General features: G+C 36.9%; 1 protein-coding gene across 1 annotated transcript in view; it reads right to left on the reverse strand.

Annotated features, from left to right (window-relative positions):
• Positions 1 to 660: 660 nt before the first annotated feature.
• The window catches only part of GALNT10 (polypeptide N-acetylgalactosaminyltransferase 10), a 59,182-nt gene continuing 47,521 nt past the window's right edge, over positions 661 to 12,321 (reverse strand). Inside the window, exons 8-12 of the mRNA XM_014061876.2 lie at positions 6,534 to 6,641; positions 5,410 to 5,631; positions 4,149 to 4,265; positions 2,431 to 2,580; positions 661 to 2,107 (exon numbers count right to left, since the gene is read on the reverse strand). Of these exons, the coding sequence (XP_013917351.2) occupies positions 1,940 to 2,107; positions 2,431 to 2,580; positions 4,149 to 4,265; positions 5,410 to 5,631; positions 6,534 to 6,641 (765 nt within the window). The 3' untranslated portion in view covers positions 661 to 1,939. The remainder of the gene's footprint in view (positions 2,108 to 2,430; positions 2,581 to 4,148; positions 4,266 to 5,409; positions 5,632 to 6,533; positions 6,642 to 12,321) is intronic.

Consider the following 12,321-nt stretch of genomic DNA (forward strand, 5'->3'; position numbering starts at 1 on the left):
ATAACAAAACTTTCAAGAATTCTAAAAGAATCATTACTATTAGAAATCAAGAAATATTAATTTGTCAGTTTATTTGGCAAAAAAATGGCAAATATATTATTGCTGCAGAGAAATCAAAAATTTTCACTGTCCCTCTTAAGATTTAATTTCCGTCCAGTTTCCAATGGATTGACAGTATTGCCATATTAGATGTAAAGGCTCTCATTATAACCTGATTAGGAATATACTTTAGGACTGGGATGGCGAACCTATGGCACACGTGCCACAGGTGGCATGAGGAGCCATTTGTCAGGGCACACAAGGCGTTGCCCTGTCAGCTGGCCAGTACACATGTGCGCGTTGGCCAGCTGAGTTCAGCCTTTTTAAAAGCCATTATTCGCCCGCCGCAGGCTCCAGAGGCTTTATAGGAACCTGGGGAGGGCAAAAAGAGCTTCCCCCTTTCCCCAGAGGCTCTCCGGAGGCTTCTGAAGCCTCTGGAGCACAAAAAACTGGCCCTAGGGCAAACCAAAAGTTCGGGAACGGACTTTCGGTTTGTTCGTAGGGTTGGTTTAAGCCCTCTGGAGGCTTCAGGGACCTTCAGCAGGCTTCCTTGAAGCCTCCGAGGACTAAAAACAGCTCTAAGAGGAAACAGGAAGTCCCTGTTTGCTCGTAGGGTCCTTTTTAGTCCTCTGGAGGCTTCAGGAAAGCCTCCTGAAGGTCCCTGAAGCCTCTGGAGGGCTTAAACCGACCATACGAGCAAACTGGAAATGACTTCCGGTTTGCTCGTAGGATCATTGTTTGCCCTTTGGAGGCTTCAGGGAAGCCTCCTGAAGGTCCCTGAAGCCTGTTTTCGCCCTCCCCAGGCTCCTATAAAGCCTCTGGAGCCTGGGGGTGTGTGTGTCAAAAAAAGATGAAAAAAATAGGGGGGAGCACCCCTCATGCACGTATGCGCACTGGGGGTGTTGTGCATTGCATTATGGGCACACCCACGCATGACCCCCCCCTGCGCTCCCCCCTTATGGCACGTGAGCCAAAAAAGGTTCGCCATCACTGCTTTATGAAATTAATACTTACAATCTGACTTTATTTTTAAACCTGCCACATATGATTTGTCCAATGCCTACCTGTTATCACAGATATCTGGCATTCATATCTGTGAACATTGTGTGAACATATACTGATCATTATATATTATTTAATTAGGCCCATCATGAAAAATCAAACAAGTTAAAATGGCAACTGGCCATGTACACCAGCGGCCCACAACCTTTTGGGCACCAAGGACTGGTTCCATGGAATAGGTTTTCTGCGGACTGGATGGGGCTAGTTTTCCATGATGCCTGCATCCCATGGATGGGGCTTCGCTTGTTGCGCGGCACAGTTTCTGGCATGCTGCAGACCAGTAATGGTCCATGAATTGGGAGTTGGGGACCTCTGATCTACAGTATTTACTGATACTAGTACTATAAATTATGGCATGCAAGAATAACACGAATACTAGTGTTATTCTTGTCTTAATTGACATTTTACTGTAATCTACATATTTCCTGATATTTAGTTATGTCAGTTATTTAGAAATGTTCAATGATGTTTCATTCTTGCAGCTTCTTAACTAAGACTGGAAAAGGAAATAAAATGAAAGAAATTGCATAATTAAAACTTGAATAAAAGACATTTTCACATGATTCATTTTTGAATTCCAGCTGTGTCCCTCTATATACTTCACAGGTTGTTACTGTTTCCAAATCTATAATTATAATAATGCAGATTTCTAGACTTCTTGCTAATGGGGATGAATTATCCAGACACATAGATGCAGCATCATCAAAGTAAAGACTGGCCTGATAGTCACTCTCTCCTGAGATTCTCCCTTTTTCATTTTTTAGAAAATTATTTTTTTAAAAATTGTCATATCCCCTGTAAAAAGTATGACTGTAATATTTACATATAAATAATGTCTTTAAAGATCAAGATTCTTATTAAAGGTTTCCAAGACTGTTGAATTTGTATGTTCAAATATCCATTGTTGTGTTGGAGATGAAGGATTGCACATGTTCATGAAGATTTTTCGATCACTTTCATTACAGTCCATGCAGCTGCCACTTACTGGGTGATAAAGTGTCTTGTCCTGAAGACGAAAGTTAAAATTAGTCTCACTGCATGTATTGTTTTATTGTTTAAATAAGCTTTCTATACAAGTTTTGCATAAATAACTTTTTTCATATCAAAAGTCAATATATTATCCAACAGACTTTATTTGCAAACATGTTTTGCAAAAGAGGAATTTTGTTAATTTTTTGAAATTATGAAGGTATTTGCTTCTTGAATATCTTCTTCTGAACAACATATTATTAATAGCTCCTTTTTTTCTATTATCTAAAAAAATAAATAAAGCATAATTCAAAATGTTACAAGATGATCACACCATTTGATTCAACTATATCTACTTACTTTTCGATATTTCCATAGCTGATTTCCTTTCATTCCATGACAGTCATAAAGGGTGACTGGGCTATTGTGGGAAATAGCATCAAAGCAATATTTCTTTGCATGTTGAGGGTCTCCTGGACGGATATCCTCTCGCCAGCTGAATGTGAATACCTGTTTAATAAACATATGCTATCAGAAATAAATGAGGAAAAAAACCATATTTGTCTTCAGATAGTTACTTAATTTTTAATAATTTATTTTGGGGCAATAAATTATGTATCAGAATAAAAGGCTGCCATTATGTGGTCAAAGATAAGCATATTAAGGTTTTGTATGCTGCTAGGAGTCTTTCAATATAATAGATATTGGAATTATGCAAGAATTGATGCCGTAGATGCCTTAAATCAAGAACCCAATCTAGTTGATATATTTATGTCTTCTGCCTCTTGACAGTCATAGACAGTCCTGTGGATTGGGTCATGGCCACTAAGATGATCTATTTCAGCAATGGTAAGAAGAGTTCTGTAATTATGATTATCATTAACAACAATTATTTTCCACTGTTTTGATGATATGCAGCATTTTCATTCAATTTTAAAAAAATGCTTTGGCGTATGTGCCAACACAAAAACACTTTTAAATTGGCCTATTAGCACGCATCGGTCTGTGATAAATGATGTTGCATTTTGTGACAGAATCAGTCATTGTAATTCATTTTTCAAGAATCCATGATCCATGAAAGAATATTCTACAAAGCCTTCATTGGTGAAATACTTACTCAGTGATTTTTGAAAGATTTCTGAATTGTGTTCATCTACATTTCGCAAAGATTTGCCAATTTCAAATGGTAAATGCTACAAGGAAGGTAATATAAGTGCTTTATTGGTCTCTAGGGGCATTTACTGCATGAACTGATAAAGACGTGGAGTGAAAGTGAGGTGAAAATAACAGACATCTGATAGGAGTTTTGATATAGTTTCTTGTCCATAACTCTATAATAAAAATATCATCCACAAATCTCAGTTTTAAAAGACAATTTAGGGAGCAGGAATTGAGGAAGTATTGTTCTAAATAGTAATATTGCCATAATGTGATAGCATATATTTTCCAAGTAATTTTTAACCCTCTTCCGACTGCTCTATGTATATTATATTTATATATCCATACTATGTGAACATAATACTGTATTTACCTCCCAGTATTATATTTGATTTGATTGATTTTTTAAATTCTGCTTTTATTACTTTATAACTTAAGGTGGCAAACTTACTTGATACTTCTTCCTCCAATTTTCCTGACAACAACCCTGCAAAGTGGATTGAGCCGACAGAGTAACTAGCCCAAAGTCACCCAGTTGGCTTTCATGCTTAAAAGGGGTAGAACTAGTCTGATAAAATAGGTAATAATATAAGGAATTTAAACTGATTTGTTATTACACTATATAAAATATCACAAAACTGTTCCATTAAAGAAGCTGTTATATTATTTCAACATTTGCATTAAATGATAGCTTTCTGACAAATTCTTTAGAAGGACATTTGAGTTGTGATTACTGCCACTTACTTATTGATTGTATTTTTTTATTTTTATATTTGATTATATTGTGTATTAGATGTTTTAACTTACAGGATGATTTTATAAATTGCCAAGAATAATTTGAATATAGCAAGTATTCAGGTATCAAATTTAGTAAAATAAGTAAATACATAAATAAGTTCATTTAAAAAAAATGCAATTACCTGCACATTGCTCCAAGCAGCTTCTCCTCTACCTTTCACACAGGTTTCAACTCTTAGTGGTGAACCTAGAGCCCCATGCTTTGTATCTACACAAAGACTGGTCCCTACATTACGGATCTGAGAAACAAAATCAGAGATGAGGGCCATTTAATAAGCAGCAGCTTCACTGGATGAATTTTGTGACGCAATTCTTAGTTTAAAAATGCATCCCAAAATATGTATGCCAAGAAAACTGCAATAAGTTCAGGTTTTAAGGCTGTAAATTATACAACCTTAAAAATTGCAAGAAACAGGATGGAATATATTTACGACTGAACTGAGTGATTGACTACTTTTGTTAAACTGACATGAATCAAGAAATATCACAATCATTTATTTTTGAGCCATAGTTGCGCAGTGGTTAGAATGCAGTATTGCAGGCTGACTGCTTTCTCCCAGAAGTTGGATTCTGATCAACTAAGGTTGACTCAGCCTTCATCCTTCTGGTAAAATGAGGACCCAGATTATCGGAGGCAATACACTGACTCTGTAAACCACTTAGAAAGAGTGCTGTAAAGAACTATGAAGCGGATATAAGTCTAAGTGCTATTGCTATTGCTTTATTTCAAAATAACTCTTGGGGATGACATATAAGTTTTGATAGCTCTCCTTAAGATTACAACTGAGGTTACCTTCTATCAATTCACTCCTAACTAAACCTTCAAAATCTTTCAAAAAGAGCCAAGGTGGCGCAGTGGTTAAATGCAGCACTGCAGGCTACTGCTAGATCAGCAGGTCAGCGGTTCAAATCTCACCGGCTCAGGGTTGACTCAGCCTTCCATCCTTCCGAGGTGGGTAAAATGAGGACCCAGATTGTTGGGGGCAATATGCTGACTCTCTGTAAACCGCTTAGAGAGGCCTGAAAGGCCTATGAAGCGGTATATAAGTCTACTGCTATTGCTATTGCTATTGCTATTTCAGTTCCTCCTCCCTGTATAATTTAAAGAGAGAGAAGAGGAACCTGTATTACCATTCTGTGGGTGTTCTAATATCTAATCATCATAGAAACTAATATAGCAAATTCCTGTTGATATAAATACATGTGCTGTTCAATTCCTATAGGTAATTCTATAACACTGAAATTAAAAACACATGCATTAAAACATGTTGACCAGCCTTGGGGAATGGAATCAGAGGAACCAGAAATTCTGTGGTTATTACAGTATTTGCAGCTGTATGCTAAAGCGTAGATAAATGGGCTGAGTGACTTGAATAAACTAACCTCTCCCCAGGCAGCTGCTGGAGGTTCTACAGGTGGGTAAAACTTTCCCAAGTCCCAAGCAACTTCATGCATAAACCACTTGAAATTTTTACAGTTAAGTTTAATACGAAGTTCTTTCTGAGCAGTCACATCCCCCGCAGACAGATGTCGATATTCGGGTCTCCTTTGATAAATGTATTCTGCATATTCGTCCATCCACACTTCAGCCACCCGTTTCAGGTTCTACAAGATTCCAATATTTTAAAATGAAAATAAAAATAAAAAATTATCTTGATAAATAGGAAAGGAAAATAAAAAATGGCTAATGGTAACGGACAGGATCAGAACAACTAGTGATAAGCAACTCTTCTCAATATTTCTTTACTATTGGCACATACAGAAGACTGACTATGTTAAAAGGTTAAACAATATATTTTAGATAGACACTGAGCTCACCACAGTATTTGACTGATGTATACATTGCCAGCTTGACTCAAAGGCAACTTCATTTTGTAGAATTCAAGATACACTATTTCATAATGAAATTATAAGACTGAGTAAATCCACTAAAATTGATTAAAATTTAATACTTAACTCTTCAACAGATAAAATATTTTAAAGCTAGGCTTTTAATATAGGGAGTCAAATAAGAGAATGTATAATATTTTTTAAAGTTATTAAAGGAATATTCCCATTACTTCTTTTCCCACAAGAGGGAGCCTCTAACCACATTTTAAGATATGTTAATTTTGAACAGGAAGTAAAATATCTTTTAAAATAAATATTTACAAATTGAAAAGGAAATCTTGAATTTATAGTTAGGTAGTGACAATTTCTCATTGGATCATATTTTCAAATATTCTAAAAACTGGTAAGTTCTTCATTTTAGTTATGCATGTGAACACTTAATAATGATATGAATTTTGCATGCATTTAACAGTAGCTTTAGATCTTCAAACCTCTTACTAATGCATTTTCCTTAACTTACCTATCTTCTGCTTATAGGGATATGAATTTTTAAAATAAAAGGCATAAGAACAGGTTTCCTGTGTTAACAATAACAATTTTTACCACAGATCAAGTGGGTGGTTTTTTTTAAATGCTCCATTGTGAAGATGCAAGAATAGCACAAGATAGCTTCTTACCCTAGCTAAACTGACTCCTGTTGGAACCTTATAAGGGACATATTTTCTATAAATGTGGCCAACTCGAGAACAAGGTATATCTTCCATGCGACCTCCACACATCCAGACCTGTGAAACAGGAGAAAGAATATGTACAATTCATTTTTTTTACTATGATGGAAATCAATGCTTTTGAAAGCAGAGATAATATTGTTATTTCAGCAAAATACATTTAGACTTATATATTGTTCTGTACCCTTTTATAGTAGTGTGTACTGCATCTAAAATTATTTAAGCCAACTGTATTTATAAAGGTATCAGGCTATAACACATGCCTTTAAACTAACTGAAAAATAAGGTTTCTCTTTGTCTTATGTCAATTCATCTCAAAAAATACTGACATTTTATATACAGGTAAATTCAATCATCTAATACATATTTTGTAATTCCCAAATGTCTAATTGAGGGAGAAAGTGCATTCTCTGAATTTATGGGATCTCAGTGTTCTTCTGTTTATAAGGGCTTTGTGTGGTTAGTGGGTCTTGTGATGGGTCAGGTATAGGTGTGTTGTTAAGTAGAACAGTCACATAATGTTTTGCTTAACAACAGAGTTTCTGGTGCCAACTATTTGTGTTATTAAGGGACGACTACTTTTAATTAACAGTTAATTGCTTAGTGATTAGGTACCTATCTAACCTATATTAGATAATTATTTTCCACTTTTGATTTTATACTAAGGCCCAAAATTGCTAGACAATAAGCTGGATGGACTTTCTTTGGTTTTATGTTGTTTTTAGAGCTATTAATGATTCTTTTTGTATGTGTGCATGCATTTTATAATTTTTAAAAAGAGGTGTAAGCCACCCAAACTGATTGCAAATTGGGTGGCCTATAAAATGAACAAACAAATAGCGTACTGACAAATTTAATTCTGAATTTAAAACTGAGCCTCAATTAGCTTGACTAGTACTTGCAGTTATCATCCCACTAATATCTATATTTGATCAAGAAATTTATTATTTCTGATTTTTTGTCAACTCTGTATGAACATTCTTTCATACCTGTATGGATATAACTTCTGTCAGTCTATGTTAGTGCTTCCCAAGATGTTTTCCTTCATTACTCAAAACTCCTTCTCGGAAAGTCTTTTATATTCAATGTAGGTAAAACACTTTAAGTTGATGTTAATGTTCCTATGTGATTGGGTAAGAGGTTTTTGTGTTGTTACTCAAAGAGAAAACATTTTACTGCAATTTTCAGTAATTTAACTTCATTTGGTTTAATTGAAGTACAGCTTTTGTTTAGTATATTTCTTCCAATAGACTTAAATTATATTTAAATACTGTGATGAATAATAGCACACTTTAAAACAGTTTAAGTGTGTTGTTATTAGTTATAGAATATAAATATGCATTTATTTATAAACTAATGAGCTACAAAATGATTTTAAAGGTTGTCTGCTTAAGAATATGGCAAACATTCCAATGGAAGTCTTGTTAGATGTCTGATATTGAAATGCTGAAAACTTCATTTTGTGAGCTTTCATTTTGCAAAAGAAATTCAATAGTGAGCTGTCCCTGATGCCATTTAATGAATTAAAATAGTATTTTAATATTAATAGCAATAAAATGTAATACTGGTTTGGGAGATGACAGCATTCTTATGTTTTAAGCAATTCTTGAATGGAGAGTAAAGCCTTTAAGATAGAAAAAACATCATGAATAAATAAACTAGTACAAGAACTTTTAAACAAGCTTGCAGAATTCTGCTTGACTGCATGTTTCTTCATTCTGCTATCACCAGTTGTTTCTCATTGAAAATCTTATCCTACATAGTTTTATATATGTTCATTTTATTTAATATCTAGGTAAAGTTTTCTTTTTGAAAACCTGTCATTTTATACTTTTATCCAATATTTCAGAGGATCTATGAATTGTGGACCATTGCATTTCAGAAACACATTCTTTGACCATTTTAAAGCCTGGAAAAAAATGCTAAAAATGATTAAAATAAACTGACTCACTTTCTCCTTAGGTTGTATATACAATTTGTATTTTTCAGTTTGAGAATTCAATGTACCGTATTTTCACGACCATAAGGCGCACTGAAAATCCTAAAATCTGATCAAAAACCGGCAGTGCGGCTTATAACCCGGTGCGCTTTATATATGGAAAAAGTATGAAAATTTACCGTTAACTTATATGAACCTTGAGTATTGAAGGGATCTCAAAAAAAATTCTGTTTCACATTGCGCAGCAACAAACTTGAAGCTCGCAATCGAATGACCGCGAGCAGGCACGCACACGTCCCTCGGGTCTGTCCCTCCCAATTTTACGCTATATGACCTTTACCCCCTTTTCCCGCCGTAAGGACAAGCAAGACGGTAGTGTTTTGCACGTTCCTAAAAGGTTTCACATTCCCCTTCCATTCGGGAAATTCTTATCTCATTGCTTCCGAGTACGCACAAATACGGTGTTATTGAGGGGGGTGTTAACGGGGAGACGCGACCCTGACTTTACGCGGTATTATAGTATTCTGTGAAATCAGAAATCCTGTAAATCCAAAGTGACTTCGAAATGGCTCCACAAAGGAGACTTGCTTACGAGGCAGATTTTAAATTGAAAGCAATCAACCATGCAAAAGAACATGGGAATAGATCTGCAGCTAGAGAATTCAACATTAATGAGTCCATGGTGCGCAGGTGGAGAAAGCAAGAAGATGACCTACGTCTTGCAAAGAAGACGAAGAAAAGTTTCCGCGGCAATAAAGCAAGGTGGCCGCAACTAGAAGACAGACTTGACCGATGGATTTCGGAACAAAGAGCAGGTGGCAGAAGCATCTCAACTGTCGCCATTCAGTTAAAAGCCAAAGCGATGGCAAATGAAATGGATATCAATGACTTTAAAGGAGGGCCTTCTTGGTGCTTCCGTTTCATGAAACGATGGCAGCTCTCTATCCATACAAGGACGACGGTGTCTCAGCAGTTGCCGGCGGATTACGAGGAAAAGTTGGCCAACTTCCGGAGTTACTGCAAAAGCAAGATCTCTGAAAAAAATATACAGGCCGACCACATCATCAACAGGGACGAAGTCCCCCTCACCTTTGATATTCCGGTGAACCGAACTGTAGAGAGAACCGGAACATCAACGGTATCAATTCGCACCACAGGAAACGAAAAGGTATCGTTTACTGTAGTTCTCAGTGTTTTGTCAAATGGGCAGAAATTACCCCCAATGGTAGTTTTTAAGAGAAAAACGTTGCCTAAAGAAACATTTCCAGCTGGAATAATTGTTGAAGTGAATCCTAAAGGGTGGATGGATGAGGAGATAATGAAGAATTGGCTATCAGAAATTTACGTTCGGAGACCGGATGGATTTTTTCGTGCGTCGCCGGCATTGTTGGTGTACGACTCCATGCGTGCCCACAAAACAGAAAATGTGAAAGCCCTGGTGAAAAAGACCAACTCGCAGCTTGCTGTAATACCGGGCGGTCTGACCAAAGAAGTGCAACCACTGGACATAAGTGTCAATCGTTCCTTCAAGGCGAAACTGCGAATCACGTGGGAAAACTGGATGATGGAAGGAGAGCACTCCTTCACGAAGACCGGGAGGCAACGCCGGGCCAGTTATGCCACTGTGTGCCAGTGGATAGTGGATGCCTGGCATAAAGTATCCGCCAGAACTGTCATCCGAGGGTTCGCGAAGGCCGACATCATTCCTGGACTGACTAGCGACGGCATCGAGAGTATCGAAACTGATGACTCTGACAGTGAAGATACGGGCCATACGGATTCGGGTTTGCTGGATGCCACCATCGCCCAATTGATGATCTCTGATACGGAGGACGAAAAGTTCGAAGGTTTCATGGAAGATGAATAGAGTTTATTTAAAAGTTGTTTAAAAGATGTTTAAAAGTTATTTAAAAGATGTTTAAAAGTTAAAAAGTTAAAAAAGTTTAATAAAAGTGACTGATTTTTCTCTGTATTTTTTAGTGTTTTAATGTATTTAAATTAATAAAGAATGTATTTAAGTAACATTGTAGACTTCAAAAGTAATTTTCAAAACAATGGAAAAGAGCCGTGCAACTGTCACTAGGATCCTTACTGAAAACCCACGCCCTGCTTTTATTTAGTTCTTTGCAATTTAAATGCAGTCGGATTATATTAATGCTTATCATCCTGTTCGAAAAGCTTCCCAAGGACTCAACAGACTCTGCATTTCGCTCCTTTCTTTTCGCTGGAGTAAGGGCAGAATACGGGCAAAAGCCTCAGAGGCTACCGAGCATGCTCAGCAGAAGACATTTCCGTCCGGGGCGACGGCGCAGAGACCATGGATTGCTCGAGATGTAACCGAGGGCGCCTCCTTTGTGAAGAGAGGCAAGATTAGGGCCCTTAATGGGAGAAGGATTAATAGTTTCTCGGGTTCAAGCTGCGGATTCTAACTTTCACAAAGGGAACTAAAGCTGAGCAGGTAATTGCTTTATTATAGCCGATTCAGTTCGCGGGAGATATTTGGTGCGCTTCTTTGAAAATCTCCCTCCCAATTCTGCCCAACGCCTCCCCGACCTTACTGGACGAACGGTGCGGGGGGGTGTTGTATCATGTAGTGCGGAGTCCGAGGAGTGGCAGATGTTGCGATTTCGTTAGTAATTTGTTTGTTTGCGAAAGTTGCACGCGGATGAATGTTGCAAAAAACCGTGCGGCTTATAACCCGGTGCGCTTTATATATGGAAAAAGTTTGAAAATTTACCGTTAACTGATACTGCGGCTTATAATCCGGTACGCCTTATGGTCTTGAAAATACGGTAGTTAAAAAACTGCCTTAGATGATTCTTATAGGATCAGATTGGAATGAAAATTATTTTATTTCTAGGTCTATTAATGTCCCACTTGGTGTTCCAAATTCATATTTAAAGCATGCAATTTAAACAAAGAAACTACAACAACAGGAAAACCCCAAGATTTGGGAACATAAATTTCAGAAATAAATCCTACATAGATCCACAATTCATTTGTGGACAATAGTAGTGGAACAAGAAGATACTGGCTGGTTAGGGAATCTGGTGTATAAAAGTATAACTTATGTCCATAAGTATATATCGATTCTTGAAAAATAAAAATGGCCTTTGACTATAGTCAAGCATGTCAACTGATAACCTCCCACAACAACAACAACAACTCAAAGTAGTAAATTGCATCTTGGGCTTTATATGTTATTTATTAAGCTTATATGTCTCTCCAATTTTAACTATGATCAGCTTATGGAGCTACAAATAGTAAAATAATCAAAGCAATCTACAATAACACCAGTAATACCTGATAATGAGGAACAGCTCATGTATGTATGTATGTATGTATGTACGTATGTATGTATGTGTGTATGTGTCTGTGTGTGTGTGTGTGTGTGTGTACATATGTATGTAAGTATTCATCCTTCAGAAGGATCAAATACAGCTGCTCAGACCCAAAAGTATATTGAAATAGTCAGATCTTATTTGCCTACAGAAAGCCAGAAGTGTTGGGGCTTGTCTAGTGTTTAGGGGAATGTTCTTCACAGAAAGAATGCAGACCCAGAGACGGCGGCTCTTAGGAATCTTCCAGATGGCATTCCCTAGAGGTCAAAATCAGACAGCTGTTCCTCTTTCAGGAGGTAATAGTATGTGGAAAAGAGCTTGGGAGACAAGGGGAAGAGCCTCAGCCAGAGTAAAATTCAGATTAAATGGCAACTTAGCTTGCAGAACAAGTCCACACTTAAATACCTGTCTGCCATTAACCTATAAACTAGGTGAATTATGTATACGTTAATGCTAA

This window comes from Thamnophis sirtalis, unplaced genomic scaffold (assembly GCF_051295495.1).
Source record: "Thamnophis sirtalis isolate CommonGarterSnake01/CBP01778 unplaced genomic scaffold, rThaSir2_p1.2 scaffold_3, whole genome shotgun sequence".
Classification (NCBI taxonomy): Eukaryota; Metazoa; Chordata; class Lepidosauria; order Squamata; family Natricidae; genus Thamnophis; species Thamnophis sirtalis.